This window comes from Leptodactylus fuscus, chromosome 10 (genome assembly GCF_031893055.1).
Source record: "Leptodactylus fuscus isolate aLepFus1 chromosome 10, aLepFus1.hap2, whole genome shotgun sequence".
NCBI classification, from domain to species: Eukaryota; Metazoa; Chordata; class Amphibia; order Anura; family Leptodactylidae; genus Leptodactylus; species Leptodactylus fuscus.
This window is the reverse complement of record NC_134274.1, coordinates 55,300,736-55,320,423: the sequence shown is the minus strand read 5'-3', so window position 1 is coordinate 55,320,423 and position 19,688 is coordinate 55,300,736. Positions and strand designations below refer to the sequence as shown.

Genomic DNA, 19,688 nt, shown 5'->3' with positions numbered 1-19,688 from the left:
CCACTATATAACACTATACACCGCGCTGGAGAACTTGTGGGCGTCTCCCAGTGAGCGCTGCTTTCTAATGAGCTGAGTGTGCAGGGAGCAGCAGCCAATGAGAAGCGCCCTGGCTGAGAACTAACTAGAGAGCCGAGCTCTGAGACCACGCCCCCGGCCGCCCCGCCCCCTGCACCCCTTATACCCCGCCTGCAGCCCCGATCCCCCACAACTATCATCTCCAGCTCGGCGCTGTACCGGTGCTGCACCCCAATTTATGTCCCCACCTGCAAGCCTCGTCTCACTCCTACTACAAAGAACAGTCCCGTGTCCTCCCTCCAAACTTGTACTCTGTCTCCAGCAATGACTGGCTGTGGATCCCATGTGAGGAGGCTGTGCACACTGACATCTGTAGCCCTGACCTTACTGTGGGGCATCCGCCTGGCCATGGGGCAGGATTATCAATTTGGGTTTGAATACTTAATGGAAGATAACACAGAGGAAACTGACTACAAGGATCCGTGCAAGGCTGGTAGGTGCATGTCTCCATTCAGTCCATGATTCTCATCACAAGTCTATCCTCTGCCATACACCATTGGATCATATCTGTCTTATTTATGCTATGTATTTGATATTGTTTAATTTGCGCACAATTATTTTATTGCAACGCAGCGTGTAGAAAAACGTAACGACTGGTCGTAGCCGTATTGCCAATCCTGTCCTACCAATCCATAACCGATTCATTTAAAATCTGAGTGTCTCGTATAGATCTATTTTAGTTGATCGCATCAGATTGTTTTGCTGCCATTGATATGACCTATATCGTTGGTCATGTCGCGTGCAAAAATCGTTGCGTCAGTGTCCGGTTAAAGATGAGAAGTTTTGTCCTATACAAAATTGCCATTGAAATGCAAATGTCTCACAGCAGAGTTTGCATCTTTATTAATCTTTGTCCTCGGTTGTCTCGCTGCGTCCTGGCAGCGCATTATTAAGCAGCCCTGTGATCTGCTATTAGTTGGGAATTCTTTCAAGTCTGTCAGATTTCGGGATAATAATGACAGATTGACCAATCTGTTCACTTTTTGTAGCCATCCGCTGTCAGTATATGGATAGAATGGCTGCCACTAATAATTCTGATACAAAATATTTGGAGTAAAATAGATTTATTTTTGTATTCCTTGCCGTGTATCTACCTTTGAAACATCCCCAACTATACAATGTTTTTGGAAAACCCTGCACCTTATAAACTGATATAACTAGGATGATTTCCTAAGAAAGTGCTTGGGGAAAGCCTTTACTATAACTAGGATAGAATTTTTATCCAGGGAACAAAAAAGATGGAATATGGTGAAGGAACATGTCACAGGCTCTTAGGATACTATGGACTGGCGGTGTAGTATCTCAAAGAGTCAGGTGAAAAAAGAAAATAAAATCTTTTAACTTGCCTAGAGATTAGTCCGATGAGTACCATCAGGCTCGTCTCTGGTGCTCTCAGCGCCTGTGCAGTTCTTCAAGGGGTATGGCGCATGCACACTGAAACCAAGGTGTCTCCTCTGGATTCAGTGAAGATCTGCACTGAGGAGTACAGTGGCAGGGTGAGTATAAAACTTTTTTATTTTTATTGTGGGTATGTAGGACTTTACAACAGGATGATGTGGGACTCTAAACCCCTGGTCCTTAAGGACTTGTCAGTGGCTTTGTATTCCAACTCGCACTGACAGGTTCCCTTTAAGTGCACAGGTGTCCGAGGTCTGATACATGTGCAGCAATGCTATAGTGTACTACAAAGACTTCAGTAAAGAAATGTGCGATTTCTTTAATTTTATTTTTATTGTAGTCATGATCAGAATTACATTAAGACTACGTAGTTCATTAAGCAAATGGCTCGTAAGGACCTGTAGGTAACTTAGTATCCAAAAGTCAATGCTGGGTTTCCATTAAACTTATTGGCAGTGTCTTGATTTATAGGGGGTATCTATGTTTCGCGGGAACACTTGATACCCTTGACTCTTTCCATACACCAACTATTCTGTTCTGTGTCATTGACTGACTTTATACATTCGTTAATTGGTAGTGTTGGAGATCCCTTCCCCATACACATACATACTCGGGCATTTGAAATCCAACATGTCCAATGCTTACTGCCTCAACATCTGTCATCAGACGAGAGTTGGGAAAGTACATACAAATTGGATGGCTGGCTGGTTCCCCCAAAATCTGCGGCGTTACCAATATACATCTTATGTGTAAAGCCATTCATTTCCCTATTGCCTAATATCTGAAATGTGGTATTATATGAGGCTCATTTAAATGAATAGTTGACCATGGTACTACCATGTCATACATGGTTCTCCTGAGATGCACTATGGAGTAGACTTGACTTATTGAGTGGTCTCTTGTCCATGTGGGGTCGTCTTGTCCTCTTTAGTTTTTTTTAAAACTTTGCATTAAGTTGGCCATTAATTCTACCAATGCTTCAGTTTTGTAAAAGATTCTCAAAGCCAGAGAACATATTTGCTTAGCTTAGGAGGCTGACCAAATGTTTTGACTCTGGCTGACCATCCCAATTGCTAACTTTTCCATAGATGTCTTGTATTTTGTTCATATGAGAAAAACATAAGGTTGTTGATCTATACAAACAATACTCTAAGTGGTGAAATCTTCACTGGCTGCTCTCTACGGCATTCTGCCAATGTAGCCCTAGGCTATATAGATGATTCCTCCTACTGCTGTCACACTACTGCAATCCCCTGGAATCCGTCTGTAGGTATTGTAGTCTGTAGCAGTACCACTGTGATTAGTTGTGGGAAATGTTAGCATGGTCACCCAGAAATGTCTGTAATTTCAATTGCATGGACAAACTTATTTGTAGCATTTTAGAATATGTCCTAAATATTTTAAATATTGGCTTTCCATACGAAAGACGTAAAAGGATATCCTCTAGGTTTCCTTTGTGTATACAAGTTTATAATAAGCGGTAAACACAGTTAAGCCACTAATAGGGGTAGATAAATAGCCGTAATCTGTGAATAAGTAACCACCTTGCCCTTACTAGATGTCAGTTTATATTCCTCAAGCATAGTTCATAAGCAAGTGTTATGAGTGATAATATTCTGTGTAATATGACTGCTGCAACGCATCCAATTGCCCGATCATTATCCTTACCATATGGGGAGGGTCCATAAAACTCCATACAAATAGATGGTCCTCTTGAAATCTGTATCTATGCACATATAATGTGAATGGCAAGGTTAAAGAGTTTTCCTGGGTTATGATAGGATAGGTCAACAGTCAAAGACCACTGCATGTAAAGTGACATCATTGTCACACGACAACAATGAGATTTAGATATCCTACCTATTCTAAGTATAGGTTATCAGTTTTTAAGTCTATGAAAACCTCTTTAAGGTTAAGGCTCCACGTTGTGGAAACGCAGTTTTTTTTTCTTTTCTTGAAGATTTTGTTGTGGTTTTTTTTGAGCCAAGAGTGGTTCTAAAAGGAATGGGGAATATAGGTAGTGCTAGGCTTGATTGGTCATGGTTGGTGTTGCCATTCATTTCTGTGTGATTGATAGAGACAAAGCAAAGCACCCAGCTATCTCCAGACAGGGCCGATTTAACATTGGTGGCTCTTGTGCAAAGATTTCGTAAATGGGTCCCACCATCACCACCACCTAGAAATACCTGGCCTGCACAAATTATAATGCTCCCTCAATGGCCACCACATAGTGTAATGGCCCCCTAGTGGTCCTGTACAATATTCCCCTTATAATGTCCCCCTTCAGGTTTCTCCCCACAGATTCATTTCTTCTCCCACCAACCACTGGCTGCCCCCACCGTGTCATGCCCTACTAAGGTTGCCCCCACAATATCATTACCCCCCACACTGGCATGTCCCACTCAGGTTGCTCCCACAGTATCATGTCCTCACCCCAGGTGGCCCCCGGAGTGTCATGTCCCCCCACACTGACATGCCGTCTCAGATTTTCCCCACAGAACCATTCCCCCCCCCCCCCCCCCGTATCATGTCTTCAGCCCAGGTTCCCCCACACTGGCATACACCCCTCAGGTTGACCCCACAGTATCATGTCCTCACCCCAGGTTGCCCCATACTGTCATGCCCCACAGTTTCATGTCCCCACATGATATATAGCAAAGAGAAAAAGAAAAAGCAAACCTCAATATTTACCTTTCCCCATTCATTCCTTTCTGGTCATAGAGTCTTTAAGGAGTAACAAGCACAATGAAAGTGACATCACTACATCGCGCCTCCTGCTCCCAGGACACCAGGAGCAAAGAAAGTGGCCGGTTGGTGAAGTAGGGAGCGCATGGCTCCCTACTTCATCACTGGTTTCGACTCATCGGCATCCAGAGGACACCGATGAGTTGGGGTAGCTCGGACCCATTGCCCTTGACAGCAGGACAGCAAATGTAGGATTGTCCTCCTTTCTAAAGGGGCCCCCGCTGCCATAGCACCCAGTGCAAGTGCACCATTTATCCTATGGTTAAAGCAGCCCTGTCTCGAACGCTCCTATTGAAGTGAATGGGAACATTGTCAACCACCAGTCCACACTACATTCAGCTTAACTGCGACTGACAAAATGTGCAGGGAGGAAAGGACATACAGTTCACGCTTCATGGCTGAACCACCTTAAGAGGTTTTCTCAGAAAAGCAAATTATCCCATAACTATACAGGGTATATCCACTGATCAGGAGAACGGGATATGTTCTGAATCAAGTGGTGGTCAGGCAGCCCTTGCACTGCTCTATTTGTTTGATTGGGAGCGCTGGATATAGAAAGTTCTATATTTCATCTATCTCTAGCGCTCCCTAAGTGAATATAGCCGTGTAAGGTCTACCTGACCACCTCTCCATTCAGAACAGGAGAAAGATTTGTTACAGAAATATTGCAGTTTTCTAATTCCTCTATATGCTGACAAAACATCCACTTTTAGAGAGATGGAGCATGCTTTTAGAAATATTTGCAGTCTTCTGACTGTTGGGGATAACTAGAATCACGGTGGTGGGTTTCTAGCCACCGACGAGGCCCCTTTCTGTTAACATGTATAGCGGTCGGGGAAAGCCTGGTTCCCCGACCACTATCATGGTGATCTGGAGCTGCAGCCATTTCAGGTTGGCCACGGGTCCCATACCCCTCTGGGCCTGGTCGCGGTCGTATCTCCTGCGACCACGATCATTATGCCACTGCCTCTATCCTGTAGATAGGGTAAAAACTGTTTATGGAAACATCCCTTTATCCGCTTAGTGATATCTGCCATATACCAAACATAAAAACTCTAAAATTTTGGGTTATGTTAAAGTGTGGCAAAATTTTTTTGCTAAATTTCTGCAACTAAAAATTGATTTGCTTCATCTTATTTGAGCTTCTATGGGCCTCCAAAACAACCCTATTCAGGTATGAAAATAATTTTCAGTTTGCTAAATTTATGCGGCTAAATCGCAGCACGTCTCCAGTCACCCAGCACTTGACAATTCACAGGAGGACTTCTATTATATGTACCTTGTCCTGGCTAAATTCCAGTGGTTATATAGTGGGTGATCAATTTCCTGCATTTGGCTTTTATTGAAGCCTCTGGCAAAGCACTCCCTGTAGAGATAACTTTGCCTTAGAAACCTTGAATCATTGAGATGTTGAAGATAATGTGTAAATCCTGTGTTTCGAGGTATTAATATCTAATGCTCATTGACTCTGTAGTAATTTCCTGGTGGATCACAGCAACTTCCTAATGAACATTTGTATGGAGAGTAGACTATAGGTCTGAGAGGTTCACTGAATAATTCTTTAGTGTAATATGTTACTCAGTACATGGTGTCTGTGTAAATAGTGCTGTCAGATGGTGCAACAGTATACCAGCTACTGTATAACCCCTTTTTTAAAGACTAAAAATTTTCATCTGTTTCTTTCGGTAACCAAATCCCTGCAATATAGCTTTCACTGCCGACCACACATATTTTGAATAGTGTCCCTTTAAAACCATGTTCACAACTAAGGCTACATGCCGTGTGCATACGCCCGGTCTTTGGTAAGATGGCTCAGACAGCACATGCGTCGCCTTTGTCTCCATGGACCCATTCACTTCATCTAGTGAGCCCAGGCTGCAAAATACAAGTATAGAACCTTGAGTTTTGCTCTTGGCTCATGGGCCCATGACGTGTGTGGGGCCATAGAGATAAATGTGTCATTGTGCTAGTTGTGAAAATCATCACGTTCTTTTGCATAGAGGCATATGACCATGTGTAGGCCGCCAGCCGTGATCGACCGGCACGGCCAGTGCACTGGCAGCACATAGATGTTATCCATGTGCTGTGCTTGCACTGGCCTTGCTTCCACGGCCCAATTTATTCAATGAATGGGAGCTGCCGAAGTAAGGCTGCAAAAATGGATAGGAATAGGGCCCACATTCATGTGCAAGGAGCCTAAGTGAGCTTTCACAAGGAGTATATGCTGCGCTCATTCTGAACGTAAAAGTCGTTCAGAATGAGCGCGTGAAAACCAACTCCCATTGACTTGAATGGGTGCCGTCGTACGAGCGCTCCCCATTGAAATCAATGGGAGGCTTTTTTCCCTATTGGTTTCAATGTGATAGTGTGAAGTAGCTGAAAATTCATAAATAATAATAATTCAAAAAATAATGAAATTTAAAAAAAAAAATTTGAGCAGTTTCCCTAGAACTGCTGCCATGGAAAGTTGAGTCTTTGGTATCACATGTAAAAGTCACAGTCACAATTTTGTACGTACATTTTTCTCATTGCTTTTTCCCCACCGTATGGTTAAAGGGGTGGAGCAAACTCCTTTCTATATGCTATTTGAGCATATATTTGCCTTTAATGGTGCATCCCCAATAAAACAAAAAGAATGCAGTACTATGCAAAGTTTTTAGCTTGGTGTTAAAAGAAATTCTGCAAATCAAGAATTCTTTAAAAAAATATTGTTGTTAGTTTATTTTAATCCATTTAAAAAAAAATTACAGTAAGTGAATGAGCAAAAGAGAAATCTAAAGCCCATCAATATTTGTGGTGACCTTTGCCCTATGGAGGAGGAAATGGAAGTCCCTGATCTCATCCAATCTGTCTGGGATGACTTGAAGAGGCAGAAGGATTTAAGCAAGTCTACATTCATATAAGATTTGTGCTTGGTTCTTAAAGGTGGTGGGAACAACCTCCCTGCCAAGTTCCTTCAAAAATTGTCTGGAAGTGTACCAAGAATTGATTCTTTTTTTTGAAGGTAAAGGGTGTCACACCAAATATTGAATAATGAAATAAAAAAATGGATATTACCATTCTTCTTGTCAAAGAGGTATGTCCCTACATAGTCTGATATTGTCATGTGAGGGCTGTGTGTGTTAGACTATGTAGTGAGAATGGGAACAGCCAACTGGTCAGCTATTCATACGTTTACAGGAGGCGTAACTGAGCAAGCGTGCAGTTAGGTAAGGAGCCCCTCTCTGCTTACATATATTCAGAAAGGAAGTCTAAAGATTTTCTTGTTGATCCATTCAAAGTTTTCCTGAAAATAAAGGAAAGCAGGGTTTCAAATTCTCTATTGCGCTCTACTGAATCATTCAGAATATTTAGGCTTTTCTGTCCACCATGGTAAAAACAATTGAGAACACACGGACCCATTAAAGTCACCCCTTTATTGTGTCTCTATATGTCATATTCCAAATAAATACAAGTGAATAAAATGGAATAATCTTTTGGATTCTGGACGTTTGGATGTATTTCACAGCGTTCTTTTGAGGGAAGACGATTTCCAGATTTTAGTACCATACAAAGTCTGTAAGGCAGCGGAGCCACAAGCTTTAGAGCCTTTTTGGTAAATATTCATACCTTTGTATTATATATATATATATATATATATATATATATATATATATATATATATATATATATTTCTTTTATAATGTACTGCCTCTTTCCTGCAGTGCAGTTTTATAGTATATTGGGGAAGGGTTTACTCTACTTTCAAGTCAATAGGATTTAATCTTTAAGGGCACTTTGGGGCAGGAAGGGGATGGTATGTACTAATATCAAATCTTTTGTCCTTGAGATGTCACTAATGATGGTATTTTATCACCTGTCCCGCTGTGAAAAGACTTAAGAAGCGCTGGCTGCTCTGTCCTGTTTACAGACTGTTTCTCGAATGCTTGTTACCTTTATGACCACAATGTAGGAATGATGAATTCCCCATGACGTCATGTGCAGAGTTGAAAGGATCCACAAAGACTGAGTATTGATGATCATGGAAGTAGTTAATCAATAACCTTTTAATGGCGCTTATGTTAACTTTAGAGTTTTCCGCTTGCCGGGTCTGTGTGCTTCAAATTGCCAAGTAATTCTATAGAAATGTAAATAACATCAACTACTACAGATGTTAGAGGCAAGGCCAATGTAACGAAATACACTCTGCATATAGCATTAAAAGTTGAATAACTTTGTATATTATTTATTCTGTAGTGGGGTTGAGTTATAGTCTGTATTCAAGGTCAAAGTTACACTTACAATTCTGCAGGCTTCAGGGCCCAGTATTTACTTTGGTTTAAACCTTTGAGTTGGTTAAAGATTTCTCCCTTTACAAAATGTAAAAATGCAGGAACTCAAAAGGTGTGTTTTTCGTTTTTTTTTAAATACATCTGTATATGGAAAATGTGGTGAGTGGTATACAGATGCATAAACCCTGTCTCCTCATCCATCCATGCCGCCAAGCATCTTATAAGGCTAGGTTTACTCCTGCATTTGCGGCTCCATTAGGCACATCTGTGTCATAGTTATTGGTAAAATGATGGAGACCATAATAGAAATCTGATAGATCCTATTATAAGTCAGCGTGGTCTTCTACTCCCCTATAGAGCAGTTGCTGATATGCATTTTGTTGGAATGTAATATGTCAGGGTAATCTTTCCTACATCTGTACGCGGTTTATGTGTGGATATAGTTTATATTTTTTCTGTATATATGTTTATGTAATTTTTTTTATTCTGTGTATTTATAATATGGTGTTTATTGCATGTGATTTTGTATAACATATAGCATTGCGATGATATTTCCATTAAACTACCTGACATGCTGGGCAATTCCATTGAGGAAATCAGTTTATGTATACTTGGGCACTCAGATGCTTTTCTTCTCTAAAGCCATTGATGTAAAGAAATAAAACTAGGCATTCAAGTTTATGTGATGTGTATGAAATACCAAATATTTGTCAGAAAATGTTTAGGGCTAGTTCACACGGGGCAAGTTGGCAGCGGATTTTGACGCGGAATCTGCCTCAAAATCCGCTGCAAAAATGGCTCCCATTGACTTTAATGGGAGCCGCTCGCTTCTTTCTGCCGCTAACTAGTAGCGGAAAAAGAAGCGAGCTGCCCTATCTTGCCGCAGATTCCATTCATTTGGGCCTAATCCATCGCGGAATACCACGACGGAATGTGCACACGCGGAACTCCGTGTGAACAGCGTACGTTGATTTAAAAAGTTGATTGGAGAGGGTAAAAGTTTTAAAGAAGTGCAGACAATGATAGACTGTTCAGCTAAAATGATCTGCAATGCTTTAACATGGAAAGCAAAACTAGGGAGACATGGAAGAAAATGGATGACTACCATGGATCGAAGACTAGCCAGGCAAAGAATGGCAGAGGCTCAGCCAATGATCAACTTCAGGATGATCAAAGACAGTGTCAAGTTACCTGTAAGTACTGTGGCAGTTAGAATACACCAGTGTGAAGCTAATAGCAAGAATTCCCCACAAAGTCCCACTGTTTCAAAAAAAAACATTAAAAAAAACCAAAACCATGTACTGAAGCAGATACAGTATACCAAAGAACACATCAACTGCCTGAAAAGAAATGGAGAAACATTTTGTGAACTGATGAAAGTAAAATTATTATTTTTGGGTACAAACAGTTCGTCAAATGACTCCCAAACTCTGAATTCAAGACACAATACACTCTGAAGACAGTGAAGCATGGTTGGTAGTGCAAGCATCATGATATGGGCAGTTTTCTCTTAGTATGATGCCGGGATTATTCACTGTATACTAGAGCTCATGGACCAGTTTGCATACAGTGGGTAGGTTCACCTTCCAACAAGACAATGACCCTAAGCAAACAGCTAAAATAACAACGGAGTGGCTTCGGAACAACTCTGTGACCATTCTTGACTGGCCCAGTCAGAGCCCTGACCTAAACCCAATTAAGCATCTTTGGAGAGACCTGAACATGGCTATCCACCAACGTTCACCATCCAACCTGAAGGATCTGGAGAGGATCTGCAAGGAAGAATGGCAGAGGATCCCAAATCCAGATGAGAAAAACTTGTTGCATCATTCCCAAGAAGACTCATGGCTGTACTAGCTCAAAAGGGTGCAAATACTGAGCAAAGGGTCTGAATACTTCTGACCATGTGATATTTCAGTTATTCTTTTTTACTAAATTTGCAAAAATATCTACATTTATGTTTCTTTTCTGTCAAGTTTGGGCGCTGAGTGTACATTAATGAGAAATAAAATGAACTCTTTTGATTTTAGCAAATGGCTGCAATGAAACAGAGTGAAAAATTTAAAGGCGTCTGAATACTTTCCATACCCACTATATATCAAAATACTTGAAGAGGCCATGTTGCCTTAAGCTGAAGAGGAAATGCCCTTGAAATGGGTGTATCAACAAGACAACAACCCTAAACACACCAGTAAACAAGCAAAATATTGGTTCCAGTTCAACAAAGTTGAGGTTATGAAGTGGTTGGGATTGGCCTACCCAATCCCTGGACCTTGTCACTTGTGGGGTGAAATAAAAAATGCTGTTTCTGAGGCAAAACCAACAAATGCAAATACATTGTGGGGTGTAGTCAAAGCATCCAGGGCTGGAATACCACGTGACAGGTGCCAGAAGATCCTTATTAGTTGTGGCCAAAAAGGCACAAAATATGTATCTGATGGGACCTCTGAGAGCATATTAAGCTGACAGATCCACAGATCAACATGATCACAGCACAGACCCTGTTCCCATACTTCTATTGCACTCTTCATGTCTGTGGGGTCCCTGAGCTGTGATCTGTATTTGTATACTTAGCTTGCAATTTCCAATCATAGATAGATGAAGGTGAACTAATCTAGCCCATGCGCATTACTTCTCCTCCTGTTGTAGGTTATTCATGATCCTGGACTTTGCTTGGAAATACGTTTTGCTGATCTTTTGATCCCATTGCCATGGAAAGAACGTGACTGTTTGGGACAGGTGTAAGGTATAAATGTTAGAGAATTTATCTGACTGGAGAAAAAACGGAATAAATGAAGTATATTTGATTATAAATACTTTCTATCTGAATTATTAGAAAGACAGAAACAAAGTGTTCCCATATTTTAGATATATACAATACAATTTAGATGGCTTTCACTTGTTAGTTATTTCTTCTGACTCTCTCCCATACACATGCATACTCTGCCAAACTGAGCGTATACGTGTTATGAATTTTGGGAAAGCAGTAAGTGGCTGGCAGACTCCTCTGGAGGCAATTTTATTTATTGTCCTGAGAACATAAAGATCAGGGTGTTAGATGCAACATTCCTTATTCTGAAATCTCATTGTGGGAAAGTCTAGATACCCCCATGCAGATCAGAGGGTCAGTCAGTCTTGCTGAAATCTGAGTTTTTAGCCAGCTTCTATCAACTATGTATGGCTTGCTTAAGATGCAATCTTGTTCTGTTTTAAAGTGGCATCTATAATAAATGATGGATATATTATTGACATTTGACGGCACAGTTATCATCTAATACACATTCTGCATATATAAAGTTCCATCATGTATGGACAGTACACTGCGTATGCATGGCTCTCCCCAGTCACTTGTGTGGGACTTCTGGGAATACCCAAGTAGGAATGTCCTGCTACTCTTGGACGTCCCATAGATATGGATGATGAGAAGCTGTGAGACAGGGTAGATATGCCATAAATGTCCCAAATAGGAATATCCCTTTAAGGTTAATAAGGAAGCTAGAAGAAGACCATGGTTATATCAACCACCTGCTGCTTGAAATGATCCTTTTAGGGTTTCATCCCCTGTCGCCAGGTGGGAGACAACACTAGAAGGGCTGTGGACCTGATAGATGTGGCCAATTGTTCTGCTATCCCTACCCTCCTCCTGGGGCTGGACGCGGAAAAAGCTTTTGACGGCCTTGATTGGTCGTTTATGACTGCCACCCTTAGGAGGTTTGGGTTTTTGGGGGCGTTCCTCACGGCTGTTGGGGCTCTGTATTCTGCTCCTTTGGCCAAGGTGAAGCTTCCTAACTCTGTTTCTCCCCTGTTTTCCATCCGCAATGGGACTCGTCAGGGGTGCCCCTTGTCCCCCCCCCCACTTATATTTGCGTTTTGCATTGAACCCTTAGCTTCACAGATTCGCTCTAACCCTGATATTTCTGGAGTTATGGTTAAGGACAGGGACTTCAAAATTAGCCTCTTTGCGGATGATGTCCTCTTAACCCTGACTAACCCCCACGTATTCTTTCCTGTTTTACTTCGTGAGCTGAAAACCTACGGCGATCTCTCCGTGTATAAGGTTAATCCCACTAAGACAGAGGCCCTTCCCATTAATATCCCCGCTGGGACCTTACAGCTCCTCAAGTCCAAATTTGATTTCCAGTGGCGCATTCAATCTCTCCGTTATTTGGGGATTAAGCTTTCACCCTCCAACTCCACCCTCTACTGAGCTAACTACCCCCGTTTGTTTAATGATCTAAGGGCATTACTTGATAAATGGCATTCCCTTCCCATCTCTCTCATTGGTTGCATCACGGCGGTTAAGATGACCCTTCTCCGAAAACTCCTTTATTTTTTTGAAACCCTCCCAATTGCTGTCTTGCATTCAGAATTGCAGGCCCTTCAGAAGTTAATCATCCTGTTCCTCTGGAATGGCAAGCATCACCATATCCCCCGCTCGGTAATGCTCTCTAGTAAAGAGGAGGGGGGATTGGCGGTCCTACATATCCTTCACTACTATTGGGCTACTCATTTACGCTACATCCCTTTTTGGGCCGCCTCGCAAGCCTACACAAAATGGGCTGAGATCGAGAAACTTTGGTTGGCCCTGATCCACCCCAATGCATTTTTGTCGTCCCGCTCGCCCCCTTCCTTCAACCCCCCTTTTAGGACCCATTTGCTTTACGCGAGCTATTTTGGCTAACTTGTTCTAAACTTTTCCCCCTGGCTTCCCCGTGCTTGTCTATGGTCTCTTTTCTATTTAATCTGCTTCTCCCTGATGGACTCACAGCAGCAATGGTCCGACCTTGGAGCCGCTTGGGCCTTTTTCGTATAGCTGACTTAGTAGACCCACTGACCTTGGAGCTCAGGCCCTTCGATTACTTTACCTCGAAGCTACACTTGCCGTACTCAGAGTGGTTCCACTACCAGTAGATAGCCCACTTTGTGCTCTCTCAATTTGGCTCCCTGAGAGTCTCTCCACCTTCTGCCTTCGAGAGGATCTGTCATGCAGGTACCTCCACGGTGGGATTGCTATCGACCATTTATAAACTTATCTCCTCTCCCGAGGGCCGACCTCCGGTCTCCCATAAGTATATGACTAGGTGGTCTGAAGCATTGGGAAGGCAGATCTTATCCGGCCAGTGGCAGGTTATTTGGTCCCGTGCAGCTAAGTCCTCTACCTGTGGGACGTTCCGAGAGACCCAATACAAATTAGTCATGCACTGGTATCATACTCTTGCTCTACTCCACTCTCTCAACCCCAGTATACCTCCCCAGTGCTGGCGCTGCCATACCGAAGTGGACTCACTTTTTCATATTTTTTGGAGCTGCTCCCTTATTCAACCTTTTTGGATGGAGGTTAAGTCCCTTACAGAAGCTCTCTTTATTCAGGGAGTCCTGCTCGACCTCCTTGTCTACTTACTTAATCTTCCACCAACCCAATTAGGTAAACAGACTTAAAAATTATTTCTCTATATGTGTACAGCTGCTAAGAAGCTTATAGCTCTTCATTGGAGAAGGTCCTCCCCCCTACAGGTCCGGACGTTATTGCGCGATTGAAGGACATTCGCAGCATGGAACATCTCACCGCTTCCCTCAACAACGCACTAGATGCTTTCCAGGCTGTATGGTCGTCCTGGGATGCCTACTGTACCCTACGTAGTCTTTGACTTCTTCCTCTTCCCTCCCTCCCCACCCTATTTTCCCTCCCCTCCATCCCCCCCTCCTAAATTCTTAAGCTATGTTGTCTACTGATTGCTTTATCAGATATTTTATGATTGTTTGATTTTTTTGTTTTCCCTGTCTTTGTTTAATTTTTTTTTTTAAATGCTCAATAAAAATTACAGCTTTAAAAAAAAAAAAAAAAAAAAAAAAGATCCTTTTTAGATGTTGGGTTGACGTCCGCACACTGGTTCGGTGTCCTTGCATTGGGCAATAAGTGGACCAAAGCAATATCCCTTAAATGGAAAATATTTATTGCAAGGCTACTGAATTTTAAAGCATTATAAGCCGCACTGTTACTTGTCACCAGAGGTCACCCCTTTGTTGCTAAGTGATAGGTGGACATCGCAGGTACGGCTGATAAATATGATCCTGCAGACATCCTAAGTGAATGTTATGCAACTCTGACTTACTTGGACTTTGAGAACAGACTTTCCTTTGGCTGCTTCTATGCTTAGGTCATCTAAGGTTGCTGGATAACCCAGCCTGTTCGGTTATGAGATGCCTCATGATGGGTTTTAATCTCTACATGCAGTCTGATACAGCATATTTCTATGAATGTCCTCTGTTTCTGGACTTTGCTTGTTGCCTTGCCCTTTGGATGCTTGTGCTGATACCTGAAGTTTTATACCTAAATCTTGACCACAGCTGCCTCCTGACTATGCTCCTACCTTGCCTTTGGTTACCTCGTGAAAATTTGTAGTCATGCTTACCGTAATAATTCTGACTAATGGTTCTGTTACCTGGCTCTGTGTGCGTTACTCTAGTCCTGAGACTATATTCCATGTGTTTGCATCTGCATTCTGTTGCTACACCAGCTGGGGACTATTCTGGGGACCTGGAGATTTCCTGAATCACATCTCTAGACCTAGGAAATCACTGTTGGGATAGGAATAAGTGGCTGCAAGTCTCATCCATTGGGGCAGGGTCTACAGAAATAGGGGAGCAGCACTGTTCTAGGCGGCTTCACACAACTCCCATAAAGGTGAATGGGAGCTACAGAAATGGTGTATCACATTTAGCTATGCTGTCTTTGTAATTGGTGAGCTATGGGAACCATGTAGCTCCCATTCACCTCAATGGGAGTTATGGAAATGGAGTAGAGCAGTGTTGTTTGCCTGTTTCCCAAAGTCCCTTTCTGGTGGTCGAGACTTGTGGTTAATCATTCCTTCTTTGACAGTCTTTTCCGAATATGGGACTAAAACCTTTAAAGGGGTATTCCCATGTACATAACCATATCTATATTTGTAGATAATTAAAAGTTAAACTTTTTTGCAAATAAAATTTTTTAATTTCTTATTGTAACTGGGTTATCAGGCAGGGACACTACATGTATGAGAAGATATCCCGGCCACAATAAGGAAATCATGGCTGATTTTCTGACCTTAGAAAGTTTCTGCATTGGCGGTCATATCCATGGCAACCGATCAAGATAACAGACTGACACCACTAAGAAAGTTAGAGAAAATCTTTAAAACTCTGCATGCAGAATTTGTAATTACTTATATTTGCAAAAATGTTTAACTTTTAATTATCTACATTTAATTATCTAAATTTAAAAATAATTATGTAGATGGGAATACCCCTTTAAGGAGGAAAACAGAATTCCTTAAACTCTTCAGCCTAGCTGAGGCCAAACTGGATGAAACTCTAAGGTTCCATGTCATATATTATTCGACAAAAAGAGAGCTCAAAGAACGCTTTAAAGGGAACTGCTTACAAATCCAGCTTACTATGTGAATAGGGGGATCCATTTGGGACCCCTTTTGCCTGGACAACAACCAGTGTACAAGTCCTTACCGATCCAAAGAATTTGTCGTATTTGTGAGAAAATCTGTTTCACCCTACACAAGCAGTACTGTCATGATGGTTAAACTCCTAGATAATGGAGTGACTTCCAATTTAAGGACTGCCAAAGTACTCAATATATCGACTATAGAGAAATATGTAGAACGTTTAGTCAAACACTGAACTTATAATACAGTATTTGCCATTACAATTTTTTTTATTTTTTTATTCCATCTTTGGTTTCTAGTTTGTTGCGAACTGCTGGCCATAGATATACTGTAACACATACATTGTGTTATCTGCTATTTAGTAATTGTACATTATGCCAATTACTTATTATACAGGCGTAAATACATCAAGTCACTAAACCATTAGGATCCTTGAAGGATTAGCCGCGTGTTTTTTGTTTTTCAGATAATAACATAAACTGAATGAAGAAGAGAGATTATCCTTATTTTTCCATTAAAAATATACCAATTCTTGGTAGTAGCTTTTTCTGTTAACATTTTGCCATTTACTTCCTAATCCCTCAGCTGTATATTCAGAGCTTTGATGTCCGTCAGTCACAATTCTATTCTAGTTTCTCTAGTTTAATCTATAATAGTTTTCTTTTATGTATATGGTGTTTTAAGCTAATCGTTGGTTATGTAGAAAACCTGTTTTTCCTTAGTCCAAACAGCAGTACAACAGATGGGGTATTTCTGCCCCTGTGTGCGGTTTAGGAAAGGTGTAACTTTTAATAACTTAATTGACATGCTGACCCTCCTATAAGAGGTAAGAGGAATCCCCCCCCCCACCGCCGTGTTAATTATAAAGTACTATATACAATAGGGAGGGAAGTCTTGTGCTGCTGTTTGGACTAAGGGAAAACAGGTTATCTACATAACCAACGATTCCCCCACGTTCAAACCGCAGCACACAACAGATGGTGATGTAGCGAGATAACCCCTAGGGAGGGCCCCCTCGGCATACAGTAGATAAGATTGACCATCCAAAGGCAGTCGCCTCTGAACCCTGTAAGTGTAGCCTATAATGTTTAACAAACATGGAATGAGAGCGTCAGGTGGCCGCTGAGCAAATCTGTTCTAAAGATACTGAGTGTTTCTCCACCCAGGAGGCTGCCATGGCTCTAGTAGAATGGGCCTTTACAAAGTCTGGCGGGGAAAATCCTTGGGAAAGAAAGAGTCTTATTGCTTCTTTGATCCATCTAGCCAAGATGGGCTTGGAAGCTTTCAAGCCCCTAGATTTACCTAGAAATTAGCTTAATAAATTTTCCTCCCTCTTGAACTCTCTAGTGTGGTCAAGGTACACATGTAAACATCTCACCACATCTAGAGAAAGCCACTTCTCTTCCTCAGGAGATTGATGTTGGTATAGGAGGGAACTTTAGGTAAAAAAAAACCCGGCAAAAATCTTAATTGGACTCGGTCCGGAAAGAACTGTACATAGGGCTCTGCAGAGGAGAAGGCATGAAGTTCTCCCACATGTTTGGCAGATGTTATGGCAAATAAAAAGGCCATCATGAAAGATAAATATTTCGGATCCACAAGTTCCAGTGGTTCAAAGGGGGACCGCAAAGGCCCGCTAGAACTGTGGAAAGGTCCCACTGCGGAACTGGAGAGCATATGGTTGGTCTCAACCTTGTAGATCCTTTAAGAAACTGGGCTATGAGTACATCCTGGGATAGGCGCCTGTGTAAGCGGGAGGATAGGGTGGCCACATGTACTTTAAGGGTGGCGGGTGTAAGCCCCTTGTCCAGCCCATCCTGCAAAAACTCCAGTATTAGAGAAATAGGCGGATCCTTAAAAGACCTCTGTTTGTCTGTACACCAGCCCTTGAAAACGTTGAAAATCCGGTCATAGGCTCTGGTCTTAGAAGGAGTCCTGGAACTGGCTATGGTGTTTTGGACGGCCACGGACAGATCTTCTAGTCCAGATACGGGACGGTCAACTTCCAGGCTGTCAAATTGAACCTGCTTAGATCTTGGCAGAGACTGGTACCTTGAGTAACCAGGTTGTGCACTGGGGAAGCCTCCAATATATCCCTCGACTCATCTGAATGAGTTTGGTAAACCAAGCCCTCTTTGGCCAGAAGGAGATGATTGCTATCACAGATGCTTGATCCTGTCTTACCTTCATCAATACCCTTGGTATCATGGAAAGCAGAGGGAAGATGTAAGCCAGCCTGAACCTCAAAGGGATCGACAGGGCATCTATGGCCAAAGGATCGTCCTCTTGGTAGAGAGAACAAAATTTCTCTACTTTGGCGTTGTATTTCGTGACCATCAGGTCCACTTCTGGTAGTCCCCACATCTCCATGATTTGATGGAATATCTCCCTGTTGAGAGACCTTTCCCCTGAGACCGGACGGCCTCGACTCAGTTGGTCCACCAATACATTCAGGGACCCTTTAATATGAACCAGCATGAGGTGTGTTAGATTCTCCTCTGCCCAGGCGATAATTAGACCTGCTTCCTTGAGGAGGGCAGATGACCAGCTGCCTCCCTGCTTGCTCAGGTAGAGGACTGCGGTTACGTTGTCTGAGCGGATCTTTACTGCCTTCCCCTGGAGCAGAGGGGCAAAATGTAGGAGCACTATATAAATGGCTCTGAGCTCACGCCAATTGCATGATCTGGTCTTCTCCAACCAGATCCATGTCCCTCTTGCATGCATCTCTCCTAGATGGGCTCCCCAACCGGTAAGAGATGTGTCTGTAGTCAACAGGGTCCAGACCGGCTGGACCGTGGACTTCCCGTCCTTGAGATGGAACCACCACCTGAGTGACAGACGAGTATTGAGGGATAGTTGGATTGGCATGTTCAGACCCAGAAGGTTGCGGTTCCAAAGACTGAGGACCTCGCTCTGGAGAGGGCACATATGCCATAGAGCCCAAGGGACTGCATCCGCGGACGCTGACATGAGGCCAAGGATTTTCATGGCTGTGCGAATTGAGACTTGCCTGGTAAGGTAGAGGTGCCTGGTTGCTGTCCTGATCTTCCCCTTTCTTCCGGTAGGAAGAGAAACTGTCATCTGCACGGAGTCCAATATATGACCAAGGAACTCCTTCCTTGTGGAGGGAACAATATCTGATTTGTCCCAGTTGATCATCCATCCAGGATATTGGAGGAAAGTGAAGAGGTCCTGCGTTGTCACCTTCACAGGACCATCTGAGTGGGCCTTCAGCAACCAGTCGTCCACATATGGAACTATAAATAGTCCCCGGAGTCAGAGGACCGCAGCCACTGAAGCGACAACTTTTGAGACGATGAAAGGAGCTGAAGAAATCCTGAACAGGAGAGCTGTAAACTGGAGGTGGCGCAGACGACCGAGCAACAGAACCGCTATTCTGAGGTATCTTCTGTGAGAGGGTGCAATCAGTACATGAAGATGGGCATCTTTCAAGTCTAGAGTGGCGAAGACATCACCGGGTTGAAGGAAAGTGACCACAGACTTTATCATCTCCATCCGAAAATGCACCTTGCGGATGAACCTGTCAGGTAACAGAGATCTATTACCATGCGCCAATCCCCAGACGTTTTTGGTACGAGAAAGACCGGAGAATAAATACCCAAGCCTCTTTCGTCCACCAGAACTGATTCTAGGGCGGCCTTGCCCAGATACTCTTGGACCGATCTTTCTAAGCAAGCCTGCCTGGAGCGGAAAAAGAGCAGGTTACGATAAATCTGTCGGGTGGAGGAGTCTTGAAGTC

At 42.7% G+C, this 19,688-nt stretch overlaps 1 protein-coding gene across 1 annotated transcript in view; it reads left to right on the top strand.

Moving 5' to 3' along the window:
* The first annotated feature begins 207 nt into the window (after positions 1–207).
* The window catches only part of TLL2 (tolloid like 2), a 106,911-nt gene continuing 87,430 nt past the window's right edge, over positions 208–19,688 (top strand). Inside the window, exon 1 of the mRNA XM_075258172.1 lies at positions 208–511. Coding sequence (XP_075114273.1) covers positions 343–511 — 169 coding nt within the window. The 5' untranslated portion in view covers positions 208–342. The remainder of the gene's footprint in view (positions 512–19,688) is intronic.